Source organism: Pteropus medius, unplaced genomic scaffold, assembly GCF_902729225.1.
Source record: "Pteropus medius unplaced genomic scaffold, Ma_sr-lr_union100, whole genome shotgun sequence".
Classification (NCBI taxonomy): domain Eukaryota; kingdom Metazoa; phylum Chordata; class Mammalia; order Chiroptera; family Pteropodidae; genus Pteropus; species Pteropus medius.
This window is the reverse complement of record NW_024340692.1, coordinates 2,855,645-2,877,354: the sequence shown is the minus strand read 5'-3', so window position 1 is coordinate 2,877,354 and position 21,710 is coordinate 2,855,645. Positions and strand designations below refer to the sequence as shown.

General features: G+C 38.6%; 1 protein-coding gene across 2 annotated transcripts in view; it reads left to right on the top strand.

The window, feature by feature from the left end:
* The window catches only part of SH3GL2 (SH3 domain containing GRB2 like 2, endophilin A1), a 178,477-nt gene that overhangs the window by 22,046 nt on the left and 134,721 nt on the right, over positions 1–21,710 (top strand). Inside the window, exon 1 of one of the 2 annotated variants that reach the window (XM_039871042.1) lies at positions 15,447–15,511. The exons of the other annotated variant lie outside the window; for it this stretch is intronic. Coding sequence (XP_039726976.1) covers positions 15,455–15,511 — 57 coding nt within the window. The 5' untranslated portion in view covers positions 15,447–15,454. Of the gene's footprint in view, positions 1–15,446; positions 15,512–21,710 lie in introns of those variants that run through there. 2 annotated transcript variants of the gene reach the window in all.

The window sequence follows — 21,710 nt, the reverse complement described above, 5'->3', positions numbered from 1 at the left end:
GGGCCCTCTGGACAACATCAAGGTACCAAAATTCACGTCATAGGGGTATCAGAAAGAGAAGAGAGAGAGCAAGGAATCAAAAACCTCTTTGAAGAAGTAATGATGGAAAACTTCCCTAACCTGGCTAAGGAAGTAGACATACAAGCCCAGGAAGCTCAGAGAGTCCCAAACAAGATGAACCCAGAAAGACCCACACCAAGACATATCATGATTAAAATGCCAAAGGTTAAAAACAAACAATCTTAAAAGCAGCAAGAGAAAAGCAGTTACCTACAATGGAGCTCTCATAAGACTGTCAGCTGATTTCTCAACAGAAACTCCAGGCCGGATGGGATTGGCACGAAATATTCAAAGTGATGAAAAGCAAGGACCTACCACCAAAATTAACTCTACCCAGGAAAGCTATCAGTTCGAATCAAAGGACAGATAAAGAGCTTCCCAGACAAGAAAAAATTAAAGGAGTTCCTCACCACCAAACCCCCAAACAAGAAATGTTAAAGGAATTTCTGAAGAAGGAAAAAAAAAAAAAGGATAAAATCTATGAATAATATAATGGCAATAACATTACTTTAAATATAAATGGATTAAATGCTCCAATCAAAAGACGTAGGGTGGTTGAATGAATAAGAAAACAAAACTCTGCCTATGAGAGACTCACTTCAGGTTGAAAACCACACAGAGCCTGAAAGCAAAGGAATAAAAAATGTATTTCATGAAAATGCAAATAAAAAAAAGGCTGGGGTAGCATTACTTATACCAGAGCAAAATAGACTTTAAAACAAAAGCTATAACAAGAGACAAAGACCCAGTAATTCCGCTTCTGGGTGTTTATCCAAAGAAACCCAAAACACTAATTCAGAAAGACATGTGCATTCATATAGTCACTGCAGCATTGTTTACAGTAGCCAAGACATAGAAGCAACCTAAATGTCCATAAAGAGATGAATGAATAAAGAAGAAGTAGTATAAATATATGTGTATGTATGTGTGTGTATAGTGGAATATTACTTAGCCATGAAGAAGAATGAAATCTTGCCACCTGCAATAACATGGATGGACCTAGAGGGTATCATGCTGAGTGGTTTCACTTATATGTGGAATCTAAGCAAAATAAATGAACAAACAAAATAGAAAAAACTTATAGGTGCAGAAAACACTTTGATGGTTGCCAGATGGGAGGGAAGTTTGGAGAATGAGTAAAAGGCAGAAGGGATCAAGAAGTACATCTTGGTAATTACAAAAGGCACAGGATGTGAAGTATAGCATAGGGAATATAGTCAATAGTGTAATAACTATATGTGGTGTCAGATGGGTACTAGATTTATCAAAGTGATCACTTTGTGAGTTATATAAATGTCTAATCACTATATTGTACACCTGAAACTAGTATGTCAGCTGTAATTGAAAAATTTTTAAAAATTGTTTAAAAAATAAATAGTAGAAAAGAATAACAAAGGACTTGTATTACTGAATCTTTAATATTTGAGCTAAGTGCAGGGTGGTTAAAAGAAATCTTACAGTTATTCTAGAAATTGGTGTGCTGTCAAGAAAACACCTTAAATCCTCTGCAAATTGCATTCAACTCTCCATTATGGTACTTTTTTCGGGAGATTATTTTCCTTCTGTATCATGTGTTACTGTTCAGTCATAGGCAAAGAACCACATTAGTGACAGGGACCTGGACCCTGTGAGCGAGCCGTGCTGTGTATGACTTTGATTCCCATGCCATGCTTTAGAGTGTTTGGGCCTGTGATTACAGAGCTTGGCTTAACTTAGGACGGGTGAAAAGTTATGATTTGTTTATGAGAAATCTCCTGACACATTACAAAAATTTTTTGAACAGAAATTGAAGCCATTTTGCCTCCTTAAAAATCCAGAGTTACCTTTATACCCATGTTCATAGCAGCATTAGTCACAATAGCCAAAAAAATGGAAGCTAACTAATGGATGAATGGATAAAGAAAATGTGGTATATCCAGACGACAGAATATTATTCAGCCTTATAAAGGAAGGAGTTCCTGTCACATGCTACAGTGATGAACTGTGAGGACATTGTGTTAAGGGAAATAAGCCAGTCACAAAAAGACAAATACTGTATGGTTCCACTTATGTGAGATACTGGAGTAGTCAAAATCATTGAAACAAAATAGAACGGTGGTTGCTAGGGGTTGGGGAATGGGGTGTTAACGGTTTAATGGTAGAGTTTCATATGGAGAAGATGAAAAGAGCTCTGGAGAAGGATGATGGTGATGACGGTACAACAATGTGAATGTACTCAGTGCCACTGAATTGTACACTTGGAAATGGTTAGGGTAAATTTTTATGCATATTTTATCACACACACAATCACTCTGATGATTGGTGCTGAGGATGATATAATGAGCAAAACTATTGGTTGGAAGTTATCTTAGACCAGCGGTCCCCAACCTTTTTGGCACCAGTGACCAGTGTTCCTATGAGAACCTAATGCCTGATGATCTGAGGTGGAGCTGAGGCAGTGATGCTAGCGCTGGAGAGTGGCTGCAAATACAGATGAAGCTTCAGTTACTGGCCTGCTGCTCATATCCTGCTGTGTGGCCCAGTTCCTAACAGGCCCCAGACCGCTACCAGTCCATGGTCTGGGGCTTGGGGACTCCTGCCTTAGACATTATCTGCTCATTTTACAGGTGAGAAAGCAGAATCTCAAGTGATATGATTTACCTCTTTTGTTGATGGGCGTGGTCCTCCAAATTTTTGGTCACCCAGTTTTCTGTGGAGGCGGTACATGAGAAGAATACCAGGTGGGAGCTGTGGAGTGGTGGTGCCTGGGTTTCATTCTAGCTCTGCTACTTAAGTCCACAGAGATGGTTAAATTCTCTAAACCTGTTTTTACATCTTTAAAATGGGAATCATCTCAGTATCCCATGAGGTTGTTATAGGAATTAACTGAGCTGATCCATGTTAGGCACTTAGCATGGTGTTTTTGCATACACTAACAAATGAATGTTAGCTGTTTATTATCATTATTGTTTTTGTTTTTGTTGCAGGAGGCCTCAAATCTACAAAGTTCTAGTCTTTGTAGTGCTGAGAGTAGACATGCTAAACTCTGATTTCGAGCTAGGGTGGACGTGTGTTCTGTTGAGCTCACAACCTCCTGGGGAAGGGGTCACTGACTCAGCTCCATCCCCAGAAGTTGGTCAGCCTGCAGATAGAGCTTGGCTTAGTGTGAGGCAGGGAGAAAGGCGTTAGTGTTATCTCACAAGTACTTTTGTTTCTGACCCCAGATGATAAACATCCTCCCACTACTGACTCAGTCACTGCCTGCTCTAAAATTTCTACACTTTACCACTTTCACTAATAGCTTATTCTTTTTTCAAGTCGTCTGATCCAGTAATTCTCAACCCTCACTGCTGGGTTAGCATCACTTGAGTGGCTTTAAAAAAAGTGCTTGGACCCCACTCATCCCCACACAAATTAAACCAGAAGCGTCCCAGCTGACACCAGTGTGCAGCCTGGATTGAGAATCATTAGCCTCTCCTTTGCTTAAATGCTATCTGCTTTTCCTTTTAATTGATTTCAACTATGCTGGTCTGCTTGCTTTAATGGCCCATGGCTGTACCAGTTGGGTTTCTTCCTAAGCCAACTTAAGAGGTTTGGTACAGTGGGGAAAAAAGCTACGATCAGTTTTAAAAGTTTATATCAGATTTAATTGATGCTTGCTGGTGAAGTGAATGCTTGATATTCTCCCAAAGCCTGAGCTGCCTAACATTTTCTGTTTGACATTTTCCTTTCTCTCCATCAGATGAGTAAAAGAGGAATTTAGTGTTAGGAGTTCTCTGTCCCATAATGCTGAAAACTGCCACAACAAATACATAAGATTATGAAAATTCAAGCTGTATCTTGACAAGCACCACTTCTTGCCTAGGCAGCTCTTTGCTGGCAGTGAAATGGTGATTTAGAAATGGAGCATAAGCAGTTGAAACAAGGCCTCCCTATGATTTCCCATAATTCGTGTGAAAGATGGAAGCACCCCACAAACACAGTGCTTCAGGGGAGCATGCTTCCAGCCAATGCCCTTTCTTTCTCATCTTACAGGGGCTCATATGGAGGAAGAGAGTTTGTGTGTCCAGGGAAAGGACTAGTTGACTACGGTTCTTTAAAACAATGACACGTTTAGCTCAACAGTTAAGTCAAATAAATTATATTAAGGCCTTGTCCACGGTATTTTTTTTTACAGGCTCACTGTTCATAGTCTGTACACATTTACATACTGTAGGATATACAATTGTATTTTTGACTTGCTTCTTCAAAATTTGAATGGCTAAAACTTCCAGCAGGTTCCACAGCTTGTCCGTTGTGATTGTTCGTTTAAGGCCAGAGCAGAATTGCCTCTATTGAAATTATGTGAGAATAATTGTGTGAAACTTGGTGCCATCACAAACTGATCAAACTCATGGATTAAGTACAATTCATTTCATGATTTATTGTACACTTTTATGTCCCAAATATTTGTGCTCAGTGCTGGATATATGATGTTATGAAATATTTGTTACCCTGAAGAAATTCAAGACTTTTCTTTCTCTTTAGCTCATCCGTTGAAATTAAAATGGACTCCTTGTATTTGGTGCGGCTGACTTGCACTTTTATAGAAACAACTAAAGTTAGGTATTTAGAAATAAATCTTGCTTGAACTTGGAATTTATAAGCAGCTTTCTTTATGGTCGAACTTTATTGTAGAAATCTGTAAAAGGAAACTTTGATGAACAGGCTTGGATCTCTCATAAATTGGAGGCAACAAGTATTTTCATTTTGACTCATGCTTTCTCAAGTGAAGTGACAATTCATTGATGGATGAAGCAGAGTGATATTTTAAGCTGCTTTGACATTTCTTAGGCAAAGTATTGTTAGGAATAGAGCCCTGAAGTTTGAAAGAGTTGCACACGCTTTCATAATTCTTCACTGTCTCTCCTTAGACATTTCAAGAAAGCAAATAAAATTATTCAAGGCTCAAAGCAAAGGAGTTGTCAACTGGATTTGAGGTTGTAATTAGATGGGGGAAAACATGAATTATTTTCAGTAACATACAAGTGGAAATATAATTTAACCAAACCTTTTTAGTTCCAGTGAATGTAAGACACTTAAAAATTCCATGGAGGTGGCTACATTGTTCTTAATGATAATTTTAAAAATAACATTTTTAGAAAAGCAGCTCTGTTTTGGTGGATGGAGATCTAAAAAGACCCCCTGACACATAAATGTGATCTGTTCTTTCAGTATCCTTACCTATAATGGTAGACTGATCCCAGCATCTGTTATTTGGGGGGCTGTGGGGCAAGGGGGCGTGGTGTGCAGGACTGAGAAAGGCATGGTCTTCTCAGTGGGCTTCAGTCCAGCACGTGCCAATGTTAGTAACCAACACTGTTGAGCACTTAATGAACAATAATTCTCTAACCCACTGAAGTATTTACTAATGGCATCCGCATTTATGGATGTGGCAGTGGAAGTGCAGAAGTGTTACAACTTGCTCAAGATCACTATTTATTAGAAGGATAATTAGAGTTGAACGCAGATAGTCAGGGTTGTACAGCCCAGGCACCAAGTAAGTGGTTTAGGTGAAATTTTTCTGGGATTTTTTGATGGAGGGGTAGGACTGAAAAGAAGGGGCAAAGATGCTCAACCTTGTGTTTAAGCAAGTCCATTGAGCACTTTTTGGGTAACAATCTCTACCTGTAAAACTGACAAGTACGTGTTTACAAATCAAATGTCTACATTAGCCTGCCAGGTGGGTCAGTGGTGAGCCAGAAAGCCTCTGTGCAGCTGTAGCCGTTGGAAGGGGAGCCCAGTATGGCTGATCTTTACAAGGGCAACAATGAAAGGTTTGGTAAACATCTGCGGGTCATAAAATGAGATTTTTGGACCATATAAAGTTTGTGAGCCTCTCATGTGCAACCCTGGACATGTACTTGAAAGCAGTTTGGGGAGAATTATTAAGAATACGGGGAAAACATTTTGTTCTCTAAAAGAAAGTTACAGCTCACATTACAGAGCTCCAGCTGAGCTCTGTAAGGTCGCCCCTTGAGCAGGGCATGGTTTTCCAGCTCATCCCTGCCTGGGCTGTCATTGGTCAGTGGGAGACTCTTAGACGCCACAGCAGGATGCACCGCACCTGTGCTTCTCACTGAGTCATTTTGCTGCCTGAGAGCTCCAGGCCACGAACAACGATACTTTCTGATGCAAGTGTACTGCTCAAGTATTTCTTGGCTAAGTGAGCCCTTGGTACTGCTAAATCAAATTTTTCCTCAGTTGGTCAGTGTGTTATAGTATCACCTGTATGTAATTTTGACTCTGTGAGTCTGGATTTGGTTTGAGGCTCCTCCTATTCTGGCTGTGCAACTGTGAGCAAGTTCCATCACCCAAAATTCAGCTTCCTCGGGGTATTGAAAAGATTAAATACCAAAGTACACACACATAAGGGTCTGGCATACAGCAAATGATAGTATTCTTTCTTTTTGTGCTTTTAATTGATCACTTATGGAAGTGATAACGAAGGAGCTTGCTGAAGATTCTATTTACAGTATGTTTTGACTGACAGGCTTCTGCAAGGGCATTAGGAAAATTAAAGATGGGAGTTCAAGGCCCATTTCTATTCTCAGGGAGTTTATAATTTGAGATCAGAGACACACGAAAGCTGACGTTTGACTGTTGGATTAGTTTAAGTGGTTGCTACATTCGTAATGACTACGATGACTGTTTAATAGGGGTGAATGTACACAACAGTGGGAAATGAGAACTTTGGTGAAACCCTCGAACTAGGGAATGCAGTTAGCATTAATGTAAAAGCTAGGTGGAGAGCCAGAGGAGAGAAGAAGCAATCAAGGGGGTTGTTTCATAAACTATATCAATGTCTAACCAATGTACTGTATACTTGAAACTAATAATAAAATAAAATTTTAAAAAAGTGTTCTAAAATATCAGGATGTAAGCATTGTGGTGGTTGAATAAGGTCTTTTTTCCCCCTTCTTTTTTGGGGGTTGGGGAGTATGAGTACAAGTTTCACACAAGTTTTTTACACAAAGCCATTCTAAAATTTGCCAGTTTTAAAAAATTGTCTTCTATAAACTAACTTGCTGAATAGATTAATTTGCTGATTCACAGGTAGAATTGTAATAAAAATAGGACAGTGCCTCTTCAAAATGAGACCTTCTCCTATAGGAACATCTTTTTAAGTGAATACATTATCATTAGTTATCTCTTTAGGTGGTAGGCTCCTTACACTAAAGTTAATAACAGTTAACAAATTACTGTCTGAATAAAGAGAATAAAGATGTTAATAATACCAGGGTATAAAATAAGGCTGTCATTTCTTTTTAGCAAAGGTTCTTTTTAAAAAATTTTGGCAATTAACTATTTTTTCCCTGTTTCTCTAAAACTGTACTTCATTAAATCATTAAGACATGATTTCATGAAATATATAAATCACTTTTTTAATTAGTTTTCAGTGTTCATAGTGTAGGCATTATATAATAAATATAACCTTGTAAATAGGAAGATGTCCTTTATCAGTCTTTTATTACGTTTAACAACTATTTTACTATAAGGAAATACACAGGTAATTACATCTGATTTTAAGACTGTCTTGTAATAAGTAAATGGATGAATAGCTTTTTATAAGTCCTTTAAACTTGTTTTGAAGCTGCTTTTTAGGAAATATGTAAGTTTCATATTTCTTGAATACTTTCATAATTGTGAAAGTAGCTTTTGATATTAACTTTTATGGGATAAATGGGGGTCCGTGATAGATAATATAATACTTTTGTTTTCACTTTTGCTTTAGGTTGAAATTGTTCATGAAAAATTACATTCTACAGTGAAATAAGTTTTCTCTTATCCTCGGAGCACCACAATTTAATAGAAAGGAAAGCTCATTTAGAACTTTATTGGTTTTAGTTCCTTCTGGCTACAGCATAATCAGAGGCCTTGAATTTTCATGTCATTGCAGTGGTGTGCTTGATGTGCGTGAGTTGAATGCGGGACATCATATCTGAGACTCCATGATGGATAACCATGCTCCCCATTATTAATTGCATGACCACCCACTGACATTCTCACAGGAAGCTGGCGTGTCCCCGAGACATGGACTAAAGTGTTTGCCACCCCTCAGAACATATATAGTTAGCTTTGGTGATTGAAGTTTTCCTTCTCTGAGAACTGGCCTGGCCTTCACTAATGCTAATTAGAAGGGATTAGGATGGCAGCGTTGCCTTGGCCTCAGTCTTCAGTGCCCACAGAAGGCAGCAGGAATTGCCAGCCCCCTGTTGACCCGACTTCCCTTGTCTTTTGTATTCATCAGGGAAATTGGAATAACCACTAGACTAACACTTTCTGCACACTGTAAAGTACTTTATGGTTTTTTAAACTCTTTTTACATGCATTTTCTTATTTCACCCTTGTCACAACTCTGTGAGGTTGGCAGCTAATAGTATTGGCTCCAGTTGTACATATGAGGAAATCAGCTCAGAGGAGGAGGTACTTGGTGGAACGTCTCACAGCAGCTGAGCTGGCATAGAAGGCAAACCTTTGAGCCATCTGTGTATAGGGAAGTCCAAGTGTTTAGTTGTGGCATTGCCTCTCGTCCTCTCTCTGTAGTATGCGCGTGGGAGAGACAGGAAGGAAAGGCCCTTCCTGTGATATGCCTGGGAGCAACTTGTGGGCCAATCTGTGGCCATAGCTCTTGTCAGTGTTTAGTGCTTTCGGATATGTCATGAGTCTGTATATGTGGTTAAACATGTATGGTGTGGGAAGGACACAACCCTCCTGACCTTGCCATACCTGGGAGTTTGTTAGAAAATGCAGACTCTCAGGCCCCACCCCAAACCTAAGGAGTCAAAATCTGCTCCTTAACAAGGTCTGCAGGTGATTCTTGTGTTGGTTAAGTTTTGAAGCACCAGTTCTAGAATTCAAAGAACAGGAGATTCTGCAGTTGAAAATAAGGTGAGGGATGTGTGAGAGACTGAGAGGATGCATTTTCGTTTGTGTATGTTTGTGAATGCGAGAGTGTATTTGTCTCATTTTACATTTTTTTTTGTAGATAACATTTAATGAGATATAATTCACTCATTTAAATTGTGCAATTAAATGTTTTTTAGTATATTCACAGAGTTGTGCAACCGTCAGCATAATCAATCTTAAACATTTTCATCACCCTGAAAAGAAACTCTATACCTGTTAGCACACACTGGTCATTTCCTTCACATGCCCACCCCCTTCCTGGAAGCCTTTGACAGTCACTAACATACATCTGTCTTTATGGATTAGATTTGCCTGTTGGGTACATTTCACATATGAAAGAATCACAATATGTGGCCTTTTGTGTATAAATTTTCTCACTTAATGTTTTCAAGCTCCATCCATGCTGTAGCATGCATCAATACTTCATTCTTTTCTTTTCCTATCATTTTACTTAAGTTTATTTTGAGCAGGAGTAAGGTGATGCTGCCTTTTTTCTGAGTCTCAATGAAGTTGAGAGTCTTTTCCTTGTACATTAAGAGTCAACAAGAGTAATTTCGTAGTGCAACTGTTGCTTTCCTAATGCCTCAAGCTCTAGGATCTGAAAACTGAATGACAGTGAAATACTAGGAACATTGTTACAGGCTTTCAGTTGAAGAAATACCATATTAGTACTTTCCATTTTTTTTTTTTAAAATGAAGCTTTGGTTCCTTTTCAACCACATTTTTCATAAAAGCGATGGTATGCCATCCATGATATGCTGAAAATTATTCCATGTCTTTACAAAATATCCAGCTGATGTTGGTGAAAATTAAAATGACAAAATATTGTGTTCAGATAAACAACAACAATGATTATGTTTTTGGCAAGAAACCACATGATTGTCTCTCCCCCAAGCAGTCTGTTCCCTGCAGTTCTGAAAGTTTGATAATTTTAAGCTCCACAGAGGAAGACAGCATTCTTTCCTATGTCATCTGTGCTAAGCTCTGAAATTTTTATCAGATAAAAGAATAACTTATTTTTCTCGAGATATTTAAAAACCTTTCAAGAAATGTGTCATGCAGAAATACTGTACTGATTGGGGGAAATCTTTGCTTGGTTCTTGGGTTTTCCAGTGATCATTTCATAGTGCGTGTGACAAGCGGAAAAGAATGGCAGGAAGATGTTTTTATACCTGCACAGAAGTCATTTTAGCATTTCATTGTTCTTAGGTTGTTACACAGTCATTTGGATATTCTTATTTTGGTTTTAGCAATGTGAAAAGCTTTCCCTTTCTCTCTTCTCTTCTCCATAAACTCATCTTAATTCCACTAAATTACCAGTGCCTTACTTGGCTGGCTGCCTGGTAAATCAAATGACTGAGGACAATTCTGGAGATCTTGTGTGGTCACTTTCTAAAGGGTTTTGTACGTCCTTTATTCTCTTGTCTCCTTCTCCCTCTTTGATGGGTAGACTCAGTTATTTAGCTTTGTTTGAGAAGACTCTGGGCAAAATGCCATTTATCTATCTTTTTAACTTTTGGGGACATGCTTTCTTAACAGATCTCTTTGGGATATACGGTTCTTTCTTTAACCTGACTACTATTCTTCTAGGTGTTGATCATTTTCAGCCAATCACAAGCATTCTGTTCTTCCTCAACGTCCTGACAAAGTTGCTGTTGTGTGTATGTGCATTTGTGTTTCTAATGATGAAAATGGATGGTTTCTGAGAAGATAAAAAAAAGGTTAAAATCATTGTCTTTTATCATTTTGGAAATTAGCATGACTGGGTTAGCTAGACCCCACTGTTGGAGGAAATAGAAAAGATAGGATTGAACCCTTATGTCAAGGAAATTGACTTGGCTGGATTTCAGGGAGCAGGATGGGCTGGCCTGTTAAAGATTTGTGTCAGTATCTTTGGTGTCCCTGGAATTGGGACAGGATAGCTATTTTTTGTAATAGGTCAAATGCTGGAAAAATAGCAGGCAGTCAACATTCATCGAGAACCTCATATATCAGGGAGTGTTATATAAACACTATGTACATGTAACAACCTTGTGAGCTGTGTATTAGTATTATTATCTTTTATACCACTGCTCTTCTATAAATGGAAAAACTGAGCCCCAGAAAGGTTAAGATTCAAATTTCCCTGTATCCAGTGGCTATACAGCACCATTTCCAGGTATATGGGCAAACTTTCTGGCCACCAGGGACTCACAGAGATACCCTGCTGCCATTAATGTGTGTGCCCCATCTGGTCTATCTGAGAATGCCCTATCCTCCCTGCTCTGAGGGTCATCTGCCCTTGCAGCCCCTCCTAACTACTCCAGACACTGGCTGTGTGCTGTCTGCTTATAGGTGCTAGTGGCTGGTAGCAACTCATTGCTGAGTGTTTCTTACACAATTTGGTGAATCAGAGGTTGACTTTCTGGTGCCTACCAACTGGTTGAGGCTATGGACCTGCCCAAAGTCTGTTTTGCCAAAAGTGTTTTCTGGGACATTTTAGAAATTCTCAAATAAAACCATATGATTGACCACCTGTGTTTTCCATGAATAAATTTACTGTTTAAAAACGTGTAATCTTTCCATATTTGAATTTTCCCCTTACGACACTTTTTATTTTCCTCTATTAGTATGTGCTCATTGCGAAAAACTTAGAAAATAATAGTTTATTTTCGATAGAAAAATTTTAGCACCGACCTCGTAGAACTTAGTCAAATATCAGTGTAATCATTTTTTGTCAGTTGATAATTTGCTCAAAAAATAGTTTCACACCATTTTACTTTCTCTACTCCAGGTTTTAGCTCTCTGAGTGGGAAAGTTAAAATTATGCTCAGTGGCAGGACCCAGAGAGGTATTTATGGGACTCGAAATTCTGAGGCAGCGAGTATTCTGCTTTCTCCAGGTCTCCTTAATTAATGAGATCTTTGTTCAGTAGTGGAGAGTTACCCATTTTTAATTTATCCTACATTAGCCTTAATGTTTTGAGGAAAGTTTATTTACTAAGCTATTTTGTATAAGCCTGTATCACACACTGGGCGATGTACTTAGGTTCCTGGGAAAAAGATAAATTAGGAAGCTTTATGTTTTCTTTTTTAAGGAAATACAATGCCAGCAAAGAGGCATGATGACTTTCTATGATATACACGGTGAATCAGTGACCCATTTTTCAGGAAAGTGGCAGCTGCAGTTTGTTCCACTGGGGGAAAACCTAATATATGGTACAGCTTCAACTGTAGCTAATTGGTTCTGGTGATACTTTTTGAAAATTGGAATCAACAAGGAGGAATCTGCCAAAATGAAATCCATATGTACTAAACTAATAAAAGAAGCCGTTGTAATTTTTGTGGAGGTGGTATTTTTACTTTTAATTCTGTGGATTGGTGGAGGAGGAGGGTCTGGGAGTTGGAGGAGCTACGAATGAAAGAGCAAAGTGAATAGCTAGATGATGAATCTTTATGAAATCATGAAGGGGAATGGGATGTTGTTACTGCTTTATCAAAACCTATTTTCGCTTTTATTTATTATTAAAAAAAAAAAATAAGATATCAGCCTTCCGAATCATATCATTGATTAAGTTCCTCGTTTTGCCTCTTTACTAATAGAGCCTGCAGTTTTAGTAGATAATTGCATCTTAATTTTAATTTATATTCTAAAGAGACTGGTAAAATGGGTTTTTATATTTATTTTTAACTTTAATTTTCTTTCTGAATATATAATACAGTCAGACTAGTACAAAAGGTTAGACATCAATGTCTCTATTCTGCTTCTCCCCTGGCTAGTTCTCTTCCTCAGAGGCAGCCAGTGTTATTGTTAGCATGTTTCTCTGCAGATATCCATGCATATGTTGGCATCCTTGTATATGTTATTTTAATTTCCTTTCCTTCCTTTCTCATGTAAATAGTGGCATATGAAAACATAATATTCTATCTCTATCTGGTTGTTTTCATGTACTTTGTAGATTCTTCTGTATCAGTACACTGAGAGCATCCCAGTTGTTTCACATTGGGTAGTATTCTGTTGTATTAACCAGTGTGCTATTTGTGTATATTTAAGATGTTTTCACTTTGCTCTTTTGAACAATGCTGCGATTTATAAAATTGTGCACATAGGTAGACTTGTTTAGAAAGATATGGAAACCAATAGCTGAAAGGTTGTTTTAGGATTGTCCCTGGAGGTTAGGGCTCTGTCATTGTTTCCCAGACTGGTGCTCCTTGGAACCCTCATCAGGCAAGTCAACATTATTCGGAGAAGGAAAACAGGATTTAATGGCCAAATAAGCTTGGGAAATGCAGTGTTCTCTACTTACTCTTGGAGCTTCATGAAAGAATTAGCATATTAAAGACAAGGTACTTACATGGTTTTAACAACAAACTGTTAAAGATAATTTTTTAGATTTACTTGAGCATCACATCTTTCAAGATGCCTATTAACATCTGTCAGGACGGTTTCTGGGAGAAACCAGTTTGGGAAATGATGACCTGTGTGATTCCTCCCTGTCCTCCCCAGTTTCATAGATAATGAAAACTAGCCAAACATTTGGTTTTTCATCTGACAGATTGCTTGCCTTTGGAGTCATGTTTCTGGACACCTGTAGCTTGTTCACCTCTCTGGTTTCAATACTTTAATGTGAGAAACGCTTTATTCGGAAAGCCGTATGTCAGGACCATCTTCTGTTAGGAGGCATGAAGGCAGGTGGGATCAGGCATTTGAGGTGGATTCCAGTGTGAACTAAAGCCTGGAGTTGCAGGCTCATATTGTACTTGGATACAAAAGCAAGAAGTTCATTTTGACTGGGGTTTGGGATATGGTAGGGGGCGAAGAAGAATGGTGAGCCTCTATAAAATCATCAGCATTCCAGGGGAAGTTGCAGTTTGGATTTCTGTTGTGGAATACAGAGAGAGGGGAAAAGTGGGTGATTTTTTTTGCACACTAGGATGATTTTTTGACTCCCTGCTATACTTCTAATCCCAGGGATATTTGGCAATGTCTGGAGAATTTTTGGTTTTCATAACTGGGAAGGTGCTGTTGGCATTTGGTAGAGAACGGGGTTCCTGTTAAACATTCTACGGTGCATAGGACAGAACACCACAACAAAGAATTATCCAGTCCAAAATGTAAGTAGTACCCTGTTGATAAACCTGCTCTAGTGGAACCCTACCAGAGTTGAGGTCTTAGTAAATTGTCATTATTCTTTGTTCAAGCATCTGAAGCGATTTATAATCCAGCCATGTGCCATTTTGGACTGCTGATATTGCCATGATGCTAACATTTGATAATATAGATTCAGGATCCCTTAGTCACATTTCTCAATTTAAAAGCTCTGAAATTATAGTTTCTTCATAACTTATTTAGCAGTAAAACCTCACCTGCTCTGTGTCATAGTCAGTGTGTTTGATTGAAGACCTTTCTTAACGATTTTATATAGAATGCTCAATGCATTGTATCATCTTTCTAAAAATTTGAAGTTATGTATTTGGAAATACTTCAAGCCCCAAAAGTTTTTGATGAGGGGTGGTGGATTTATATATTGGTCTAAATTTTTGCCACATTTGATTTCTTTTAAGAAATGAGGAAGTATTAGTAATGCATATTGATTTTTTAAATTCCAAAAATGACATAGGATTATTGAGAAGAATTTCATCTGTGCAGTGCTTACTGTGTGCCAGGGGTGTTTTCAACACATTACATGTATTAACTAATTTAAGCTTCAGAATTCTGCTGTTGCTTACAAGTGAGGAAACTGGCATAGTAACAAGAGTCAAGATCTCATTCCTACTATAATTGCAGAAACGGGCTTTGAACTCTGGCACAGAGAAGGCTATAGTCTCTAATCTCAGTAGTTAGAGAAAGCCGCTGTTTGTATTTGGTTGTATTTCCTCGCAGCGCTCTCGCCAACCCCTTTGCCTCACTCTCTGTAGTTTCACATAAATATTTGTTAAATGTTTTTCAAAAGTCTGATTGTTAAATGGCTGCTTCGCCAGTTAAAATAAGAGCTGAGTAAACCATATTTATTTAAAGAATCTTCTATTTTTGACATTTAGGCTGTTTTCAGTTTTTCACAATAGAACATTGGCATGAAATGAACACGTTCGTATATAAACATTTGTTTACATCTCTGGTTACTTCTTTAGGGAATATTTTTAAAGGGAATTGCTGAGCCAGCATGTGTAACTTTTTACAGACTTCATATATGCTGCAAAACATAAAATATTATACTTCCACTAGTATTTCACCTTCATCAGCTTGAGTGTTAAAATATTTTTTTCCCTGATTTCTGATTCTGAGATACAAAAGCTTGGTGTTTTCTGAGAAGATGGACAGATGACAACATTTAGTATAATTTTTTAATTTGTCAGGAAGCTAGAGGTAAAAATAAAAATTTCCCAGGAAAAAGCACCCCAATTAAGTATTTGGAACAACTGTTTTTTGAAACTTTAAATTTCAAAAGAAAATTAAATTTGATAACCATTTCTTTTCAGGTTGATTCATGAAGTTAAATTGCAGCTCCATTTCACATTATTATGAAGAGTCGGCAGAAATAAAGGTATCTGGCATTAGGGGATATGTGCCACACACTGCACTTTGTGTTGGGGGTGCAGTGAGGATCAAGTTTATAATAACAATAATAGCAGATGGTTGTAAGTGCTTCTTAGGTGTCAGGCACTGTTTTAATTGTTTATATACATATTAACTCATTTAACCCTCACAGCAGCCCCTTGAGGTAGGTACTATTATTATTGCAAGGTAACTGATGAGTCTGAAACACAGAGAAGGAAAGTAACATGATCACAAATAGCTACTAAGTGACAGAATCAGGATCTGAACCCAGGCAAAGCCTGACTCTGCTAGTTGGAGGGGCAGCCTTTAGTGGATTGGTGCAGTACTCTAGGCATGAAACAATGGTGACTTTAGCTGACGGTCCAGCAGTGGGGTGGAGAGAAATAGAGAGAGCAGAAAGGTTTTGAAAGAGGAAATTCATCAGATTTGATGATTGGATGTGAAGGAAGAGGGACAAGACTAGGTTTTCTAGTTTGAGTGACTTGCTAGACATTGGTAACATTAGTTGGGGAAGACTAGGGAGGAGAGAGGAGCAAATTTGGGGAAAGGATTGGTTAGATTGGAGGGATTTGAAAGATGGAGATACTCAGAAGGTCATTATCTCCACGCTATTGGGGACTTAGCTTTAAAGCTCACCAGATTTTCCCTCGTAGTCATCAGAAAATGATTTTCTTTCAATATTTACAATGTGTAGTTTATGTGAAAGTTTTATAACTTTTAAAGATGTTGACAAAATTTTAATTGGTCGCTGTAGTTTTCATGTATCAGACATTAAAAAATTGAGTCATTTGGATGCCCTTTTAAAAACTCCCTTTAATATCTATAGACAACTTGGTAGTATGATTGTGCCATTATTTGCATAAGCAATAACCTCTGAATAAATAGTTTATGACTTTTTTTTCTTTATTCTGGATAATTTTACATGAATATCTTTGTGCATAAAATACTGTCAGCATTCAGGATTATTTCTTTGGAGGCAGATCAGAACTAAAATTACTGAATCTTAGTACATATTGCAAAATTACTTTCTAGTGCTAATTTATGTCCACCAAGTATATGCCGGTTTTACCTCTTAATCAGCCGGTGGGTTAAAAGTTGATCTGATGATCACTGTGACACCATAATTCACTTCCTACTTTTTGTAACATACTCTGTATTCACAATCATAAAATGACATTGTATACTGTGTCTTTATTTCATTACGATCAATACCTGATTCACACAAAACGTTGGCAATAATTTTTATAAATCTAATCAGATAAGAAAGTGGAGATGATAATCATTGTTCTTTAATTCTGAAAGACTTGATGCCAGGATGATATCTACATTTATTTGAGATTAAGTCTGACTGATAGCAGCAGAGACACCTGGAATTCACTAGAAGATGCCTGTTTATCATTGTGCATTTTGCCTGTCTCTATGTGATAAGTGATGGATAATTAAAGCCATTATGTGGATAATTCAGGATGAAAACAAATTTTGCTTTAAATTATCTAGTTATTTTGGGCAAAATTAGGATGACTTTTTGACCGGAATTATGCCAGTAATTGTCTCAATTTTCTACTTTGTTTTCCACTTAGCCCAGTAAAAATTTTACTTGCCAACCTTTAAGTTCTATATTTTTCCACCTCAGTTTTCCCCTGACAATGTCCCTATTTTGTGTAAGATTTTCGAAGTAACCAAGTCCTGCCTTCAGAGCCATGGATTGGACTTTTTTGGATTGTTCCCAAATGTAAATTTTGGGAAAAGTAGGATCAGGCTCTTTCTTTTTTTGTCATTTTGAAATTTTCTATATTTATAAACTGATTTTTTTCTTGTGACCTTTTAATGAATTTTCATTATGAGTTGTTACGAAAGATTATTATTTAGTGATTACTCATTAGCCTGGTTACTTGCCAGATTGACACATAAAAAAAAAAAAAAAAGTTTGCCACCCATCTGCTGCTTCCCATAGCCCCCAAACAGTCATCAACTAGAACGATAATATGCAAATAAGCCATCTGCAATGTCCAAATGGGAGGTCTGCCAGTAGCTGGGTAGTAATTTCAGTAGCTTTCTTAAGAGAGGGGGTATTTCTAAAGAAGTAGCTTGATTTAAAATGTTTCCATAGTGATAGGGGCATTTGGAATTGGGTACCCAGGCCACTTGTGAGTGAAAAATCTTCTGTTTCCAGATTCAGCCTCTACCTGTGGGATGCCTGTGTTTCATCATAGATGTCCTCAACTTATATTTTGTATCCCTCTACAAAGATTAAACAAAAGTGATACCAACTAGAAATGTACAAGAATATTAACTGGGATTGAATAATACCTGTGGTTTTCTGATGCAGCTCTAGGCCTGTCTTCTTCCCTGAGAAAGTGGGCGCCCTAATTTTCAAAATGAGGAAGGTGAGAGGCAGCCATAGAGGGTAAAGAGTAATGGAGCTGAGCCTGGCCTGCTAGTCCTTTGTTTGACAGGATATGTGCTTGGGACATCTCTTGCTGTGGTTTCTGAGAGTGAGGACTATGCTGGCTGATGTACTGCAGAGTGGAATTATACTTGCTCTTTCCCCAGTTCTTCCATTTCTCTTGAGGTTTTTGGTAATTATTGTCCTGTAGCTTGCTTGAAAGTGTTGTTTGAAAGTGTGAAGTAAAGCATTGGTTCTGTTCTTTCTCCTTTCCTTTCCATCAGAGGGGACCCCAGAGTGGTAAGTAAGAGTGAGGAATAAGAGATTGGTGGCCTGTGGTGTTTTTATCAGGTCCCAAGCTATGTCTGAATGTCCCCCAGATCTAGAAATTATGTTCTGGCAGTGTTGAATTGTGTTTGACGAGCTCATGAGAATTCAGGTGGAGAAGTCCAGTAAGTAAAGTGGTTGGAAATACGGACTTCTGTGGTGGTATGTCTATGTGTAGTTCAAACCTCAGATGTGAACGAGAGACTTTGTAGGCCAGTGTGTAAACTAAGAACAAGAGACCCATCAGTTTTAGGGAATGAATTGAAGAAAAGTTGCCTGTTAGGGAGAAGTCAAAGAAGTAGGGAATCCAGAAGAGAATGATGTGCTTGAAGCTAAGACTTGACAATGTTTCAAGAATGTAATCATGTGGTTTTGTTTGTTTTTACTTTTTGTTTGGAAATAATTTCAAACTTACATAAGAATACCTGTGTACCTTTACCCAGATCAACATGCTGCTTTCTACTTTATTTGTTTCACACACACACACACACACACACACACACACACACACACACCCCCGTGTTCCCCCCCCCCCCCCCACAGCTAATGTCACTACCAACTGTGTTTTTCTGAACCACTTTGAGGATATATTACATACATCATGAACTTTTACCTCTAAATACCTAAATATTTCTTTCCTAAGAATTGGGATCGTCTCATATAATCACAGTACAGTTACCAACTTTAGTAAATTTAACATTGGTAATTATTGTTTTTATGAATCAAATCTAACAATTATATTCTAAGTTGGCCAGTTAACTCAACGATATCTTTTATAATGTCCTCTAATACAGGATCTAGTCTAGGGTCAGATAGTTCCTGTCATTTCATTCATTAGCTTTATTAAACTGAAATAGCTTTTAAGATATACATCCCTTCCTTCTAAAAAATATAGAATGGTCCTAAGTTTGGGGTTGTTTGCTGTTGAAAATGTGAAATAAAGCATTGGTTCTGTTATTCCTCCTTCCCATCCATCCCCCTCGGATTCTGGCTATACAATTTCAGTTGGAATATTTCATAGGTGATGTGTCCTTCTCAAGATGTCATATCTGGAGGCAAATGATGTCCATGGGTAGTGCTAATTGTCATCACTTTGTCAAGATGTTGTTTAGTTTCTTGACTGTATAATTACTGGGTTTTTTTACTGTTTTTTTTTCTTCCTCCCAATCTATGAGGAGACACTTTAAGTTCATGCAAATATTCTGCTTCTCACCAAAATCAATGCAATATTTAGTGTCGATTGGCAAGTTTTACTGGAGTCCATCTTGCGATAGGTGCAAAATCGGTGTTATCTAACTTGGTACCCCTTCCAAGTTTACCAGTCAGCTTTCAGCATGGTACTGTAAGCAAGAACCCTCCCTCATTTCTGTCTGTCTGTCTGTTATTGGTATGGACTCATGAATTTCTGATTTCCAGTGGTTTATAAGTCCCTAGTAAACTCAATTATTTTGGTGCTCAAATTGTCCCAGAGTTGGCTAGTGGGAGCCCCTTCAGGCTGGCTCTTTGTCTGTGTGGTATTTTTCCATTATTTTTTTTGAGAACATTTTTTACTTTCTGGCATAATGAGCTCTTTCAGGGTCAACTTGTGTATACTCTGCCCCAGCCCTGAAATCAGCCATTTCTTTGGGCAGTCCAGATTCCTGTTAGTGAAGAAAGCGTACAGCATTTCAAGGTGCATGTTTTCAGTGATCCTCTCAGTTGTACGAAGTGTGAGGCCAGTGCTTTGGAAACTTCCAATTGCTTGGTCGATGTATTTTGAATTAAGTTGAAATGGTGAGGTATAGAGGAAGGGCAGTTTTGATTTGCAGTTGTTAAATGAATATGCATTCAGAGTACATCTGAGATGAAGATTGTTTTTGTATTTCATTTATTTGTAAGCCTTGGCTAGAGTTAGCCTAACAGATGGTGTCCCTTTTCCTCTGGCCGTGCCTTTTTGGGAGGGGTCTGGCCTGCATTTTACTGGACATTCTTATCCTGTTCCTCTCCCATGCCTGCACTTTGAGTTGTTCTGCTGACTCACTAAGCTCTGTAGGCTCTCCTTAAACATTGAATCATCACGAGTGAGTAAGCAGGTGGAGGAGGTGAAAGGAGGATGTTCCATGGGAGCAGCCTGTGGAGGCCATTGGTCCATGCCTATTGTTGACTGGATCCTGATCTGGGAGCTTCACCTTGTTCTGTTGCATGGAATGAGCAGAATTATAATTGCAGGGCTGTGGGAACACACGGTTTATTTTGTACAATCCACTTCCCCTCATTTCCCCTAATTTACCTGACGGTTTCTGACATTTTCTTACTGTTTGGAGCAACTTAAAAAGTATTCCTACATGTCCCATCAAGGGATGCTCTTCATAGGAGCCTTGTGTGGTAATTGGGGAAAGATTAATCCCATTTTACAGATGAGGAAATTAGGCAAAAAGTAACTTTTCAAAAGGAAACAGCTAATAAGTGGCAGAACTGGGACTTGACCAGCTTTTCTCTCTCTTGATTCCATACTCCTTCACATTGGTCTTGGAAATTCAAAGACTGAACCCGGTAAGTGAGTCCCCTCGAAGTGGCCTAGGACTGGAAAGTGCTGGGGCTAAGAGGTGGGGCAGATTTCTTCCTTCTTAATCAGCTTTCTATGTGGGGCTTCACATATTGAAGATATACTTTTTCAATGTGAAAGAGACCCTGAGGTCACTCTGTGTCCTCATGGAGAACCAGACCCAGGAAGTATGTCCTAAACCCCAGGGTTGCCCCAAGGCAGTTGGGAAAAACTGTACAATCATTCTCTCTCTCTCTCTCTCTCTCTCTCTTTTTTTTTTGGTAATTGATGAAGCAGAGCAGCAAAGCTGTTCTTTTCTCCTTGTCGTTATTTTGGACTTCTTCACCTGATCTCCCTTATCTGAGCTGATGGGCTCTCTTATAGGGATGGGACAGTTATCCTTGTGTTTCTCTGGTTATGGTTCACAGGGGGAGGCTCTGGCCCTGGGGCATAGCAGATGGAGCCTGTGGGAGCCTGTGTTCACATGCCTCAGCAGGCAGAGGTCTGGGATGGGTTCTGACCTCTACCTGGCACCTGTGCCTTTTATTGCCTCCATATGTCAGGATCTCACCTGCTATGAGTATTTCCAGGTTTCTTCTGGCCTGAGGCCAGGTTTGGAAACACCAGAAGGTGTGTTGAGGAGGACCTTTGTGAGGGGCCGCTGAGAAGGTGGCCTGACATTAGAGAACTACACAGATGCCACTTCCAGAGGCTTCACTGGACCTGAGGTGTGCCTTCAGAAAGGCCGTAGTTGGGCTCTGCTCTCACCTCTCACATTTCCTGCTCTGGTTTCATTTTTGTTATTTTGTTAAAGGCTTCATGTGTTTGGATTTTCAGATGGATGGCATTCTAGCGAAGTTACTTTTGGAGACATACCAGGTAACCTTTACCAGCAAATTGAAGGCCATTAAGTCAGGAGTTCTTAGGGTGCACTCCCTAAAATGAAAT